The sequence below is a fragment of the Lytechinus variegatus genome, chromosome 19, assembly GCF_018143015.1.
Source record: "Lytechinus variegatus isolate NC3 chromosome 19, Lvar_3.0, whole genome shotgun sequence".
In the NCBI taxonomy this organism is placed as follows: Eukaryota; Metazoa; Echinodermata; class Echinoidea; order Temnopleuroida; family Toxopneustidae; genus Lytechinus; species Lytechinus variegatus.
In genome coordinates this window covers 4660040-4677742 of record NC_054758.1, presented here as the reverse complement: position 1 = coordinate 4677742, position 17703 = coordinate 4660040, and the positions used below count along the sequence as shown (strand labels likewise).

General features: G+C 35.9%; 1 protein-coding gene across 1 annotated transcript in view; it reads right to left on the bottom strand.

Annotated features, from left to right (window-relative positions):
- Positions 1-2605: 2605 nt before the first annotated feature.
- LOC121406183 (rab-like protein 2A) overlaps positions 2606-17703 on the bottom strand; it is a 38860-nt gene continuing 23762 nt past the window's right edge. Inside the window, exons 4-8 of the mRNA XM_041597205.1 lie at positions 10789-10868; positions 9381-9492; positions 8828-8925; positions 7506-7589; positions 2606-6494 (exon numbers count right to left, since the gene is read on the bottom strand). Of these exons, the coding sequence (XP_041453139.1) occupies positions 6390-6494; positions 7506-7589; positions 8828-8925; positions 9381-9492; positions 10789-10868 (479 nt within the window). The 3' untranslated portion in view covers positions 2606-6389. The remainder of the gene's footprint in view (positions 6495-7505; positions 7590-8827; positions 8926-9380; positions 9493-10788; positions 10869-17703) is intronic.

Sequence of the window (17703 nt, the reverse complement as noted above, 5' to 3'; positions counted from 1 at the left end):
ACCTGAGCAAACTCTTTTAGGTGACGTAGGTCCTAGTTATTTGATGAACCATCCTCATATACAAACCATGACCAGTTAATAGTATGAAAACAATACACAGCATGAAGGGCAATAGAAACAATTATATGCACAAAGTACATGTACCCTTGGAACATTTATGACATGCCCGAAGCAGAGCTGAGGGCAATTGGACTGTTTCAAAGATAACAAATGGGTGTAATATTTCTAATGCCTGAGCAAACTGATGTGCATTATTTGTTTTATAAGATAGTCATGTGGATCCTTGTTATTTGAAAAACCATCAAAATCCTTTAACCATGACCGATCATTAGAACTGTCATGAGTACCAGTCATTAGCAGATTTTCTTGTTAGCTAAAATATATGAGTGATCACATGATAGATTCCAGCCAATCATACGAATAGGGTCCATATCACTGTTGTAAAAACACACTGTATGCTACATAGTTGCTCTGACATACTTGCCACTTCAATTAAGTTGTAGGTTTTTACCCCCAATCAACCTTTGTGTAAACTGTCAGTCAAAACGGGTAGAGTGTAGGATACATTTTGTGAAAAAACAAAACTGTACACCAAATAAAGTATAGACCTGTTTTTCAAGTCCCATCAATTTGTTGCTTGATATACATCTAAAAAGGTAATCCGTCTCACTCATTAATAACAACTCATTGTGGTGAGTAGAGGTGAGTCGTTACTGCGCCAGATAATACTTCTTTTTAAACCTTTTCTTTTTGAAAAATTTTGAAGACCCCCCCAACAAAAGTAATTTAAAGCAGACATGACCCACCTAAACTTTCTAACTAAAGGGTTGAGACACACATTAGAATGAATGACAATATTTTTACATATAAATTAAACTTAAATCTTATAAGGCATCAAATTTTTACTGCCAGTATATAACATTTGGCCTGTCCCCTGCAAAAAGCACCAAGGTTGAGAAGAAACAAAATAATAATCAAGAAAAATCTGAAATTCTTCTCCTTTTCTGATATAACACACACATTTTTTCAATCATTAAAGTTGATAAATAATTCATAATTCATTTATCATGGCAGAATACGCGTATATCATTTACAATTAATTCATGATTCCTAAAATCTTCTAAAGAACATTACAGTTACAAAACTTTCTAATAACACTAAAATGAAGCCAAAGCAGACCCAATTAAAGCCAAACAACATGAGAGGTCTTCAACTGGGCCAACAATAAGCTCATACTAACAAGAAAAAATAGCCAGAGCGGACACAAAATAAGCCAAATAAACCAGAATAGCCCAAAGTCAATTGATAGATGTGTCGCTGGGGCTCTCTGGACTTTCTGAAGCCAGCTTTCTCCACGAAATACACTACAATGTACTAGTCATTTCCAAACTAGTGAGAAAACCACCTTTAAAGTCATTGAATCTGTCAAAAACAGAGAAAAGTGGCTTCACTCTTTTCAAGTCAGACTAATCTTACCTACCCCAGTTGCACTTAACAATCTTGGTATTACTGAAACGAATTCTATGATCTCATGAAAACCCTGATACATATTTGCGTTTGATGAATTTAAAGGCTGGGCACCAAACATGGTCTAGGTGGATATTTCATGAAAGTGTTCATAAGTTACCAGCTAGTTTACAAACGACTATACTGGTGATCCTTTCTTAGGAGCTAAATCCACACAAATGAAAATGCAGTGCCATATTAATATACCTCAAGAAAGGATCACCAGTCTTTTGTAAACTTGCTTGAAACTTACAAACAGCTTTATAAAACAGTCACCAGCTGTACTTGTAGCCCTTAACAATCAAACTGGGTAGGTGTTTCATAAAGCTGTCAGACTGGTGATCCTTTTTAAGGAGCTAAATCCACACAAATGAAAAATGCAGAATGCATATTGATATACCTCAAGAAAGGATCACCAGTCGTTTGTAAACTTACTTGTAACTTATAAACAGCTTTATGAAACACCCGCTAGGCCACAGAACAGGTCTGTCCCAACACACAAGGTATATAAAAAAATATTTCATTTACCTGTGCACACTAACAATACAATTTTACAAACCAATGAAATTTGACTCCCAAGTAATGAAAACTTTTCTTTTATCTATAGCAATGTAAGACAGTTTATTTCCAATTCGTCTAATGCCAATTCTTCCAATCACCAACTCGTCTACTATCATTTGGTCTACCATCAGTTCGTCCACTATCCACATGGTCTAACTGCCATTTCGGCCACTCACCATTTTATCTAATAATGAGTTGGTCCAAATCCATTTAGTCCGTATATCATTTGGTCTAATTGAACTTAGCGTTGATTCAGGGTGAAAAGAAAGAAAAGAAAATGGATGTTAGACCAACTGGTTATGAGATGAAATGGTCATAGACGAACTGGGTCCCCGTTGCATAAAACTTTTTACCTGAGAAAACTCAGGTTGTTTTTACCAGAGTTTTTGCCCTGTGTTAAAGTCAATGGCAGAAATCAGACTAACCTTAGTTTTCAGTTTTTACCAGAGTTTTCTCTGGTAAACAGTTTTATGCAACAGGCCCCTGGTGATTAGACAAAATGATTATTGGACCAAATGGTTATTGGACCAAATGGTTGATAGACGAGATGAACGGAATGGCATTAGACTAAATGAAGGTAGACCATGTGATGAGTGGACGAGTTGGCAATAGACAAATCGGCCGTTTACCATGTAAGACTACAGAGTGAAAGTTAGTGATTGACAATAGTAACATGCACATCTACACATAGACTGTCTATATACTCTCAAAAATTTAAATACCATTGCATGAAGAGTTCAATATACTCTCCCGAGAAAGAATTCAGTACTTCAAAATCAAATCCTTCGAGTCTAGTTATAGCTAGCCTAGATGAAGAAAAGAAATCTACCATTCCATAAAAAAGCTGTACATGTATTTACATCAAAGTAATAGTACTTATTGCATGACTAGTTGACTATATCAATAAAGTAACACATTTTTCATTTAAAATAAAAAAAAGTACAATTTGACAAGGTTTTCTATACTTTGCTGCCAAATACCCACACAATCTATTCTGAGGAGATTGAATACATGTATAAGTTTAAAGGGAATTACCGAAAGACTCGCAACATTCAAATTCAAGTTGATTCATGTCTACTGCTGTGTACATGTACCAGCAATTTCAATCAAATTATTTGAAATAGTTTTTAAAAGCCGAAGTCCTGTCATTGTGACAGTAGTCTAAAGTCTTACAGTATCCGGTAATACTCCCCAATGAATGGGAGGGGGGCAAATTCATGTCAACCGCATGTCAATCGCCCCTTACCCCTCCCCATCTTCAAGTTTGCACCATTAAGTGCATCCTCACCGAACCCCCATTTCATAAAACTATGTATCATTACCAAATGTCTCAAAATCCATGCCAGATTTGCCCTTGGCCAATCAAAATGCAGGATTTCAGTAGCTTAAAACAGGTGCTTGCAATTGTGATTGATAATAAAGCTGTATGATTCAGGGCTCTGATGGATTTAATTTTACCACCACTATCACCAGAAAAAAAATGTTTAGAATTAATATCACGTTAGCAATGAATCAACTTTCATTTGGATGTTGTGAATCTCTTTTCTAAAGGAACAATAAATAGTACATTAATTCCTTTGGTCACTGTGAAGGCAACTTTTAACCATCGCATTGATAATTTGCATCAGATTAAACAACAATGACATTCAATCAATCTACAAATCAAAACTACAGTATATACTCACATTCATAAATAAGTTTTGAATACTGTAGAGAGGACTAAGCCCAGCATTTAGTGATTTATACTAGAGTATGCAGCAAAGTCAGACACACACATATCTACTGATGCCTTGTAATTATGGCATGAATATTACAAATCTATTGACAAGTTTAGCTAACTGGGGGCAACTTCCCAAATTAATCCATCAAGAATGTTTTGATTATGGGCATTTTTCTGTAATGGTTGATTTCAAGTTCGGTGTTGACTTTTATAAAGTGCTAGCTTAGGGCAAATTTTTTATATATGCCCAGTACCTAACTCCAAATATTATGGGTGTTTTAATACTCTGTAGCAGTTGGTTTAAAGTTTGTGGTGTTGACCTTTATATAGTGTATACAGCCGGTTGTTACTCTTTAATGGGTGATTTCAAGTTTGGTGTTGATCCTTATGTGGTGTTAGTGTTGGGCCTAGCACCAAACAACAAATATACATGTAGCTGGTGTTAAGATGATATTCATGAAATAATAATGTGATGTTTGTCTGTGTTTGTAATCACAGGAGTTGGAAATGTAGAATCTGACTCAATAACACCAACACCAGAACCAATACAAAGACTGAACTTGAAAATCACCCAGTTTTAGTGCAGGCTCAAAGTAAACAGGCTGGATGATATATATAAACTGTGCTAGATAACATCAGTCAGCTATGAATCTTTACTGGAGGTAAAAATTGAAAAGTAGAAACCTACAATTCTCTGTGGTCGGGACATTTCACCAACCACTGATGGCATCATGAAGTTTATGGCATTTATAGAATAATGTAAAGGATGTCAACTCTTAACACAGTCTATGAGAGACATAGAATTCATTCTTTATAGTGAATCTGCATGTCCATCATGAATTTTTTTTTTGTTCTGGAAAGGTTGTCAAGCAAAACACTTCAAAAGTTCTGTGAGGGAAAAATACTTCAATGAAAATACAGCATTGCTTTGGTTTCTTCGTCAATAAAATATTGAAGAATTGGTGAAATTAATGAGTGCCAATCTAAAAAAAAACAACACTTTGTCAAATTAAGGTTTCACGATGACGCACTGCTCGAGACATAATTGCGGCAGTTTGTCACGCTCTGTATAAAAATGAATGCTATGAACATGTTGGACATTATTGGAATACCTTATAAAATCTCTAATTGGATGAAGCCATATCAAAAGTGTGTATAGGCTGTGGCAAACATTCAGGCTTATATCTCGAGCCCTAGCAACTGATCGGCCGATGAAAACAACGCACTAGCGACTCGTACAGCAGCGCAGCGTTTTGGCATGCCTACAATGCATAATACACAAACATTGCATTCATAATTTGTGCTGAACATCGTGATAATCAAGTTTACCCATTTCGTTATCTTGAAATTTACAATTCTTTCTGAAATTTTCTTTGCCGTTTCTGCCATAAATTCATTGTGTTTCTTGTACTTTGTTTTCATCGTACTAAAGTCAGTGCTGTCGTCATTTAGCGGATATGACGTAATTCCACCCCCGCCTATAAGAATAGAGGTAATGGCTTTAATATCCTGCAATGAAACATTTCAAAGGGTGTAACATGTCGAGCATTTGACAAATCCGATTAATATGATCAGGGGAGCGTTTTGTCAACATTTGTCTTCCAACAAATCGTCAGATCTGACAACTTACCTTGATATTGATCGGCTAAGAAGCATAGCTCCAAAGGCAACTGTCAGATAATCTTCCTTTGTTAGAAATAATATCCAAAATGTCCTTTCATGAAACGCTCACTGATACAAAATCAACCCACAGGACATATGTACGTGTACGTGTCCACTTTCATGAAACAATGAGACCCAACCTTGCACAACAAGACACACGTTGGTCTCAACCCTCGGGATATATGATGTGGACGCCATGATGAACCTTTGTTTCATTCTGACTCGATCACCAAGGTATATTACGGAACCTTCATATAAAGCTCTTTGATCACTGGGTTTGTTAGTTATTCAAAGAAAAAAATTCTCAAATTCCACTGCAAGAACAGTGTGAGTCTATCCTTCATCCATTTTATATGTTCCTACAAGGAATTCCTACAAGTTGATCCTTGAACTATCTTCAAAATCATTAGTTTTGAAGATGGTTCAAGAATCAACTCAACGCTCATTTAAACAATCTAGTTGCCATGGTATCAAGGGATTATGATATTAAGGGTATGACGTAAAATACAACTTAAGAATCACTCCGTCATGAAGCTCATCAACCTACATGTAACAAATATATTTTGAATTAATTTTTTTTAAACAAATCTCGGTAAAGTCAACTGTAGATCCATTTCAAAGGATGAGCGTTGGTCTTGTTATTATAGTGATACGTAGAATAGCTACAAGAGCATGAGAGCAATGCTCCCCACGACATCAATTAGCATCTGGACTTCACTTGCATCACTCAAAGCTCAAGGAACCCATTTCCATGGTGACGGGACGGCATCGATCCTTGGCTCCGCCCAGGCAGGAGGATCCTCCATGTAAATTTTCAAGAGCTGGCATTAGCTGATAACAACAAGAATGAACATTTTTTGCTCAATTAAAAGCAACGTTGCACCTATAGGAGTCCATATCTTACTTCTGCTCCCTTTGCTCATCAAAACTGATGCGGTTGTCATGACGATGTTGTTGCTCCGTCATTCACATTGCCGTTTTCCTTCCCTTCTGAGTTTGTTGCTGACTCAAGGCCACTATCGGGGGAGAGTTTTAGATCCATTTCCTAAGGATTTCAACCACAAAATATGATTATTATTAACAAATGATTTATCGGACACATCAGGAACAGTAGTGGTCTGAATTAAGGCTGTTTTTTAATTATATGAAGTTTGTAGTATTTTTATGTCATCTCTTTTCTAATCAAATAAATCATATTTTACATCAAGAACATTTTTATCATTTTTAATGAATTACCTGCAAGACTCCATATATTTTCTCCTTATTTCACAGATTTTTGTGAAAGAAACAAAAGCTAGATAGGAACAAGAATGGACATGTCTAAATCTAAGTTGTTTCTAATGATATTAATTTTTCTTCAGGAAGTATTTTGATGTCATCTCTTTTCCAATCACAAAAATCATATTTGAAATTAAGAGCATTTTTATATATATTTAAATGAATACCTGCAAGAATTCCTATACTTTCTCCATTTTTAAAGATTTTTTGTAAAACAAAAGCTATATAGGAACAATAATGGACATGTCTAAATCGACATAAAAGTGGTTTTTAATGATACAAATAAAAATTTAAGAAGTATTTTGATGTCATCTCTTTTCTAATCAAATAATTCAAACTTGAAAACAAGAGCATTTGTCATTTTGAAAATAAATCCCCGACAAGACTTTCCATTTACTTTTTTTTTTTACAGTTTTTGTCAAAGAAACCCTGCTGAACTTCACATGCCCAGCACAGATTTTTGAGGAGGCCAAAAGAATTTTACATGATAATTTTCACTCGTAAAAGGAACTTTGATAGGATAGGGGTGCAAGGGCATCGGTTGGTTAGAGCATGGGGAGGTGCACATCTTGGGGAGTTGGAACTAAAGTTTGGAAAATCAGCTGTTGAAAGCAAAAGAAGGGGTTCAAATTTCTTTTTTTTTGCGAGTGTCGCAACCCATCTGCCTCAGCGAAAGGGTGCAACTCTCCCCCCTCCCCAGCCTATGCCCTTGGGGTGTATGATCAAAAGTGCTTATTATTCAAAACATTCATTGAAATCCCGACTCTCATCTTTTTACCTCTAATTCCTTCATGATTTCATCTGTAAAGTCTGTTGGGTTCTCTTTGTAGGAGACGGCTTTCTTGATAGCTTCCCGAAACATCTAGAGGAAACAAGAAAAAAATTATTGAATTTAAAGATACACTAGGTGGATTCTCGACTATGATATACAAAGTCAAATTTATGCCTCTTGTCATAGCCAGATCTGAAATATGTTACATACTTGATTGAGATATCCATCCAAACCATCCAATTAGTCTAATCACATTGTCAATCTCATTATATACAAATAATGAATGTCTATGAGTGCAATGGACAGAATACTTTTTACTTCATGAGGTGAAAGATGAAAAGATCCAGTTGAATGGATCATTCATTTCATCTCTCACCGAATGAAGCATTCTGTCCATTGCACGAATGAAGGGACATTCATTATTTGGTTTATATGACACTTAAAACTAGATTATTTTTCATAGGAAATTGATCAGTTTTGATGCAAAATATGATCATACATTGCGAGCTTGGTCTGTCGATTGTCGCGTATAATGTCTGCGTTGCGTGCAAGTGACAAAATCGTATGGATCCAAAATTGCACGAAGAATGGATCCTAAATTGCACGGTCGATGACGTCATCAGAAAATGGTCCAAATGATCAATATCAAACAACCAATCAAATGCCAAGGATCTCTCTAGGTGTCATATAATCATTAATGAAAATAATTTATGATGTTTTCCATATTCTAATTCATTGAAAACAAGAGGCCTTCCATAGATTCATTAGAATCTGTGTTTCAATAACCTTACCATCACAAGCTTATGAGACCATTATTCCTCTTTATGAACACTTATAGCTCCGGTCGAGTCTTTAAATAGCAACGTAGAGGTTGTAATCAGCAATGTACATGTACATCAATAGAAATCAACTTCAATTTAGAAGTATAAACTACAATAACAATTATTCATGGAAGAGCCGCGGTGTAGTGGTTTTGACTCTTGCCTTGTAAATAGAGGGTTGTGTGTTTGAATCCCACCGCGGTCTAGCATCCTTTGGCAAGGCGTTAATCCACACTTTGCCACTCTCGACCCAGAGGCTAAATGGGTACCTGGTAGGATGCGAAAGATATTGTATGTTGGATATTGCCAGCCCCATAATGTGGCTGCGACGAATGCAAGGAATGCTCCCCAGGGAGTGGAAATTGTGCACTTTTCGTGCTTGATTGAAATGAATCCATTGACAGGGGTAATAATATGCTGTAACGCGCTTTGTGTCATTCTGGGAAAAGCGCTTTATAAAAATTGGCTATTATTATTACTATTATTCGAAATGAAACAATGACTTACCTTGACAACGTTGGTCCCATCAGCGGCTGATACGAAGAAGAATGGTAAATCATGCTTCTTGGAGAAGTTGAATTTCTTTTCTGTGATCTTGTAGTCAACTATACCCAAATAGAAACAAAGAAAAAATATTAAATGAAAAATCTCTTCAAGTAAAAAAATTGGCTTTACTATGCATTCTTGATTTTTTAAGATGCTTTAATTTTCATGAATTTAACATATCAATATGTCTAAAAATGTGTACTACAATGTATGATGCAGTCACAGTTCGAAAAAAAACAGCAGGAATACAGTAAAGAAAGTCTAAGTACTGAGGCCAGATGAAAAGACTTTCAACTTTGGCAACTCTCACTCCACCCGAGTATTAAGGTAAATGGGTACCTGCCAAAAATTAATTCATTGAAAAGCTTATGCGCTGTAAAGTCACTCTTTAACTTCAGAACAGCTTTATGAAACGGCCACCTGGGTAAGCTAGGCTCTTATAACAGGTGAGGTTCGTGTAAATTGAAGAATTCAGATGTCAGTAAATTTTATAACAGAAATGCTTTATTCTTACCATCTATCTTATTGGCTGCAAGTATACAGGGAATCTCTGGCCTGTATTCCCGTAGTTCTTTGTACCACTGGCTAAGATTCTTATACGTCACTTTTCTCGTTACATCAAACACCTGTAAATAAAAAAAAAACGGCACAACATCACAATACAGGTCACTTCTATCCATCGCCTGTACACTATTTAGCCAAAGAGGGCAGCCTTTTCAAGGGTCAAGATATTCTCTGCATTCTGTTTGATTAAAATCTTATTTTGGGGGTGTGGATAGCACGATGCTGCATCAATTAAAGTTTAAGGAGAAGTTCACCCTGAGGAAAAGTTTGATGTAAAAGTAGCAGAAAAAATTAAACAAAAGATATCGATGAAAGTTTGAAGAAAATCCATTATTAAATAAGATTAAGGAAGTTATTAGAATCTTAATTTTTTTTTATTTGTGACGTCATAAAAGGGCAGCTGCCCAATATGTTAAATGTAAGATAAAATGCATAAATTTCAATTTTTTCATGGTTCGTGGCGAATTATTTTTTTTTCTTTTTAGGAACGGGTGCGAAATGATTTGATTATTGAATTGATATACTGAATGTACAGTAAGACCATTTTCAATTTTCTGAGAAAATCACATTTCATTCATCATTTAGCATCCAGTATGTAGGAAAGCTGCTCGCATATGACATCACAAATCAAATAATTAAAATTCTAATAACTTTTTTATTCAATGATAGATTTTTCTGTAACTTTTTCTTCTAGTTTCTGTGAGTGAGAAGTGAATTCGGCCAGCCCCATATTAAGGAACCAAACCAGATTTGACTCTTACTTTCTGGGATTTATAACACTATTAAAGATAACCAGGAAGCAGAGAAAGGCAAGATGGGTGGATATCTGGTTTTGAAAAAAAAATGGTTTCATAACATTGAAAAAGGAGTTTTAAAAAGAGATACAACTCAAGTCAGAAAGAGAGCTAGAGGTAGAAAGAGAAAGATGGGGGGAGGGGCATACACTGAACTCATTACAATCTTTGAATATCTGCATGCTTCCGGGGGAATGCATTTACAATAAATGCAGTTATTCCAACACCGAACTCATTAGAATGGGTGGTGGAACGAGAGCAGAAAAAAAGGAGGAAAATACCATTCAAACAGATCCGCCGCAAAGCAAGTGCCTCCAAGGACTCCTTCTTTGTTTCATCCATATGTACTTAATTGGAATAAACTCCCTGTGGACACAATAAACTCATTATCCTCAGACTCTTTCAAAAACAAAATTGGATTCCAATTAAAATCCGAGCCACTCCACAGTTAGTATGCTCTTCAACCACAAGTTAGCGTGATGTGTCAATCCTGACATTTTGCTGACTCAACAATACAGATACGGAAAATGAAACGAGGGAGAATTATATAGATATCATACTCACTAGAATACATGCATGAGCTTGATGATAGTAGGATGGATGCATGCTACTAAACCTCTCCTGGCCTGCTGTATCCCAGAAATCTACAGAGATTGAACAGAAAAGACAATAGGCGATATGTCAGAGCCCTGAGGGACACACACCATCATCTGTTTAAATAATATTTTTCATAAAAAACACTGTATTTCAAAAACCTAACAAACCTAAGACAAACAAAAACAAAACACAAAGCACATGAACAAGAAGACAGGAAATGAAAGAGTAACAATATACATTATATAACATTGCAATATCTACCTTTCATTCTTTTTTCCTGTAAATTCTCCTTTTACCTCCAAACACTTCTGTTACATAAAGATTTGTTTCCACAAATTTCTTGTTCAAGCATAAAAAATACTTGATCTTATTTCTCATTTTTCATCATGAATATTTTGGTATGGATATATCCATTTTCTGATTCTTGGGTAAAATTCCCTATAATTGGCTATTCAGATACATACCTTTTTCTTATTTATATTACCGGTACCTTGCTCTCAGATATACCCATCTTCTGATAATTTTTTTTTGGTACTTAGCTTTCGACTTCCATCTATTTGACTTATTAGGGTACAACACTACAATCGATATTATGAAATAATTATCTGTACTTTTTTACCACAGGTAGCAGTAACCATATAACTTTTTAGATGTAGCATCTTTTCCTTTCAGATACAAAGCACTGTAGGGCACACATGAGTAATTCATCTGCGCACAATGCATTCTGGACAGGCGTGAGATCACATGACTTGAATGAAATCATTGAAATATAGACAAATATTTTTGTATATTAAAACATAAATGATAAAAATAATTCTATGTTGGAACTCTTCCACAACTTTTTTATGCCTTTGGAAGAGCTTGACTGTTCATTATGATAAATCTGTAGAGGGGTTGATTTTTGATGAGCTGTGATTTAAAACATGAGTGAATGGGAGTATGTAATACTCATGTGTGCCCTGTACACATACTGACATAGCACCACATCTCTAGGCCACAGTGTACAAAAGTAATCACTGAACATGGATAAGACCCGTATCAGAAAGGAAAGCAGTATGAACATGAATCCAGTGACTGGGTAATAATAATTTGAAGTGCTTTGAGCAGTCGTAGATTGATAAAGCGCTATAAAAATGCCTATTATTATCATTAGCATTTTCATTCAACTGGCAAACTAGTCCGCTGACACAGACTCTTGATTTTCGCAATAATGCAGTCTGAAGTAGTGAAACTAGATTCTCTCATGTACTGTGTCTGCCTATTATTTGACACAAACATTGTGTGTATGTATTTGAGTTTTGTCAGATGGGCAAGTCCAAGAAAAGGTCACCCTAGAAGGCAAAATTTCATCTTTAATTTAAGAAGTTATCTTTGGTGGGGGTAACAAAGCCCAAATGTTGAATTTTAAATTTCATTTTAAAAAATTTCATAATAGGCATATTTATGCTAATTTGGGGGACCTAATTTCTGCATCAATTTGTAACTTTCCCACGTAGCTAGGATTACAGGGCACGCCACAACACCCAGTTGTGGCAAGCGGGGGGGGGGGGGTTCTTCTTATTTTTATTTGGCAACCAGTCAAATTTGACTATATTCGCCATCATATTATATTTTTAACGTTTGTTTTCTTTAAAAAATAAATGAAAAAAGTAAAATTCAAATATTCATTTCTTTTTTTCTTCTTCTTTTCTATGTCTTTTTTTATAGGATAGATCTACATGTACTAGGATTTAAAGTCAAGTACGTGTGTCTCTCAGTTTTAAAATCAGGGCTTTTACTGAAAATATTAAAGACCTACAAGTATGCAAGTAAAACCTAGGATGGAGATGACAGAGAAATGAGGAAAATCACTGAGAAAGAAATGAGGAAAATCACAGCTCCAATCCTACAGATATCTGCTCCAAGCAGATATTTAGGCATCTAGTCTTCACTCCAGACATGGTATGATTTGGTAAAAGCGTCAAATTTGAGTCTGCGCTTGCAGACTACTATCAAACAGATGAAGCCGTCTTATTTCCAACAGCCAATTTCATTCACAATTGATATTCCTTATTCCTAATACCATTCCCTCTTGGTGACTTATACCCCTTTCATACTGCGCTTCTCCCCGGCGAAGGGGAAAGTGCATCCAGTATGAAAGGTGCACAGGAGAACTTCTCCACCACGAGAGGTGGATAACTTCCCCGGCAAAGTTCGCCGGTGAAATGGCCAGTATAAAAGCTAACCGGAGAAACTCTCCTCTTTAATAATGTCAGAGGTCAAATTTTTCTCCCTAAAATTGAGATTCCACGCGCTAACTAGCTGTTATTTCCATGGCTAAATGTGGAAAGCCACGCAATATGAGCGAACCGATCAATCCATAGAGATGAATACTCTTGATACTTCTTTTTTTGTATTGCTTATAATATAAGATGCTGTAATTTAGAATTTTTTTTCTCTCTTTTCGTTTGTTCTGCTAATGCATGCACGTGCCGAGCTGATAAGTTTTTACCAGCCATCATCTCCAAAACTTTACTGATAAAATTCATTCGGTATCTGCAATTAATTAAAGGAAAGATTACGAATAAAATTCAAGTTAAAAAAGTGTGTGCCTTCATTGACCAAGGGTCCCCACTTGCTTCCCCCAGAGCAAATCACCCATCGACTTTCGCCAGGGAAGACATGTCAGTTCGAAAGGGTACATTTTTTTCTTTGCCGGAAAGTGTGGAATGGATGCCGGCAAAGATCGCTGCCGAAGTTCCCTGGGGAAAATGATGAGACTAGTTTGAAAGGGGTATTATGGGCCTTCACTGTTGATATTAACAGTAATACCAACAGATATAGATGTAATTTCGAGTGATCATCTCTCTCGGACGGATCACTTGGAAACCACCCCGCTTTTAAGGGATTAAAACTATCATTCTCAATGCATGACATTATCAATAATAATATACATTATTTTTTGCCTTAGATCTAAGACATCCTAGAGATTAAGGAGGGTGTTTTGAGCCAGTTTTGTTGTTGCAATCGCTTTGATCTACCTGCAATAAAATCCTGATAAGCACTGTCCACTTTGAAATCAAAGATAAACACCAATCTACTATAATACATGCAAGTAAACACTTTTCAAGATTACCCATAAACTATAATGCATCTAGAGTCTCCCGACGCCTCAATTACAGTGGATTTTTTCTGCATTTACCATCGAAACACTCATAAAGGACGATAAAAGGTGAAATGAAAAAAGAAATTAAGGCCTTCATTAAAGATACTGCTGGACTTACAAAGAGGGATGAAGGGTAAATTGAAAAGTGATGCAATACAAAATACAAAAAATCTATTATTACAAGTTCCTCCTTCAGGCGGGAAGAGCTCACTGCACAGTAAACTTGTTTTCCACTAGATTAAAGTGGGCCAGCTTTTTAAATTTTTAGGACAAAATACGATAACAAACACGAGGTTTGATGCTGACCTTGATGCTAATCACACTGAGGCGCCAGTGTGCATTCAGGTGTTATGCACCATGTCTTGTGGTTCACTTGAAACTCTGGGCACCATTTCATAAAGCTGTTCAGATTAAGAGCAATTTTAAGAAAGACTAGTTATCCTTTCTTACACATGTATTTTATACTTAAACCACAACTTTAAACCGGAGTTTAAGTTAAACCCGACTTCAGAGTACTTTTTCCTGCCCATTTTCGCGGATGCAGTCCACTGTTCAATGGATCATTTGAACCAAGTGCGATCAAAATTATGCAGAAATAAAGGAACGAAGGGTGAAGAAACACTTCTAAAAAGATAGACACAACCGCTCATCACTGAACCTTCAGAACCCTAGATGACCTTTGACCCAATCATTGGCGGCGGAAGCCAAAAAATTTAGGAGGTGTCCAGCTGAAATTTTGGGATGGACACAGGTAAAAAATTGGACAAGCGCCCCCAAAAAAATTTTAACAAGCAAAAAAAAAAAAAAAAAAAATGGTCCCCCCAAACTAAAATTTAGGGGGGGACACGTCCCCCCCGCTTCCGCCGCCTATGGACCCCATCATCCTCATTGACACACATGTGGCATTACCCTAGGATCATATGTACCAAATGTGAACATCAATGATGCAGAAAGTAATGTTTATTCATATTAAATAAAAAGAAACTAGTTCAGGGTTTAAAGCTGTAAATTATAGTACTGTATTCACGTACTGAGAGAGGTTTATCATAAGTCTTATTTTTGCCACCTACCCACGTTCTCATTTACATAAACATATGATTTTTTTAGTATTGACGCCATGAGAAGTCTATAAATGCAAGAGCGATTTAAATCAAATCTCACATATTAAAGCTGTAAATCTCTATGAAGCTCTCCCACTTCTTCTCTTCTTCTTTGTCAGGAACTGCTGCTTACATCACCTCTTCATGGTATTCAATTTTTCATTTGTTTGATATTCTTCAACGCTACACAAGCTCTACAATTTCATTCTACAATCATTGCTTGTCATTTTTCCGGTAAATTTGCCCTTGAATGAAGGGATAGATCTGAGAACTGTTACATGTGAAATTCTGTTGGCCGCAGAAAAAGGTGAGTTCAAAATATTAATGTTCAATTTGAGATTTTTTAATATAAAGAGAAATGCCAGTAGTTGCAGTAAACACTGATTTCATGAGAAAGTCTGTAAAACCAGGCTTAATTGTCATTAGGTGGTTTCAAACCGCCTCGATCACAAGAATCCCCTTAAATTACGAGAACTTTTAAAGGCTAAAAAATACCCGTTAATTATTCCTGCATTCGCACCGCCCCAAAACACATCCTTCGGGGTAAGTTCCCGAAGTTACAAGCATGCGCAGTATAGTCTGATAAGCAGGCAAGGCGCGAGATTCAAAATCACTAGCCCAGCAGCCACCCATGCCGCCGCGCCCAACGACACGCTGGACTAAAAGTTCCCGTATTTTGCTTTCACATTGCCAAAATACCTGCGACCTTGGAAAAATCCCCACGAAAGTTCTCGTAATTTCGCCAAGTACATGTACCTACTATTTAGCGGGTATTTTCTTTCAGGGAAATTACGCGTAGTTTGCTTTCACATTACCAAAATACCTGGTATTTTCTGATCAGGGTAAATTTCCCGATCAGAGAATACCTGGAACTGGCGAACTTCGAGGCGGTCTGAATTAAACCACCTAGTATATCATCGAGGATCTAGATCTGGTACAGTATACATAAACTGAACTTTGTGAAATCTTGAAATCTACAATGAAAAATGTTCACACTGAAGATCACCAACACAAATAAGCGCATGTGGGACAGTGTACTATTATTGCTTTGAATGTTGTGCCCGATGCTTGACCCAAATCCTGTGCTTACATGTATTTGCTAATTTCTCAGCAATTACAAAATTTCTTCCAGAATCCTTTGGCACATATTCTTTATTTATATACAGACACTTTGGTGGTCATTTCATTGAATTCTGTACGAACTCATTTTGATATCGTTACCAAAACTGGCATTTACATTATCTTTATACAACAAGGGATGTATTCAAGGATGGCACTTCCCTTGTCATGAGACCGCTGGAGAAAAACCTTCTCTTGTAGAGCTTGTACAACTGACACGGACTGAGGCCGGCCTCAATGACATGTACATCCCCGAAATTACTATCTTTCATTACATTAATCTTGTGGATTGAGATTTGTCCAAACCCAATTTCATTCACAGCTCATGGGTGCACAAAACAAAAATAAATATTTTGTTCTCATATACCGTGTGAGGAAAAAATAATGACACCTCACAAATCCACATTTTAAGGAAAAAATATGTCATGAACGCATAATAATTATATACATGTAGGACTGGAAAAAGTATCTTCTCCCAATTAATTTGTTACCATATTTATGTGGTATGAGTTGCGCTTGGACAATCAGTAGGTATTGGTTGCAGTGATGTGAAATTTGACATGGGCCAAAGTAAGGCATGAATGCAATGACTGAATCCAGATGCCAATGGAGCCATAATCCTGCATGAGGACAACATATATTTGCTAATGCCTTTTCAATGAAATCATTTTGAGAAACGATACCAAAAAGTGTTCATTAAACGATTATTATCTAAATTATTAAAAAGGTGCTTAGAAATTGATGTTAATGCAACCCTTGTAGGATTAAACGTCATTGACATCTGGATTTATTCATTGCAGTCATGCCTTTATGTACTTTGGCGCAAATCAAAATTTACGTCACTGAAAGAATACCTCCTGACATAATATTTCCTTTGGGGAGTTTGTGAGGTGTCAATTTTTTTTACTCACACAGCAGATCGAAAACATTTAGACGTAGTGACCCTCAATGGATAATTTATGCCCTTTTTCATTTTTCCCTTTTGTGCTAAAATATAAGAACATCAATCATGTCAACATCAATGATGTGGAGCTCATCTGGCATCTCGCAGCAAAATTTAACACAATTTTAATTTCAGCCCAGTTGACACTGTAGTGAATTATATTGGTGACATAAATTGAGGAGATAGAATTGAAATTGATGAAGAAATGACATAGAAACATTTTTTGTGATCTATGAATAAATTTCATATGAATTAAGTATTAATAATTATCTAGTCAAAGTTTCTTAACTCTGTGTAGAACCTTGGTGAACCTAATGTAGCTCTCAGATGGAACAAAAATAACCAAAATCAATCAACCAATAAATACGTAATTTTTGTGAGTTTTGAAAATACATGAATAGCAGATTCAAAGAGTTTCAAAATTCTATGTTTAAATTTTGTATCACCACCTCGAGCTATCATATAAAGCAAACAAAATTGAAATTGATCAACAAATGAAAAGAAAAAACATTTTTTGTGATTTATGAATAGATTTTTCATGAATTAGAATAAATAATTTTCCAGACAAAATTTCA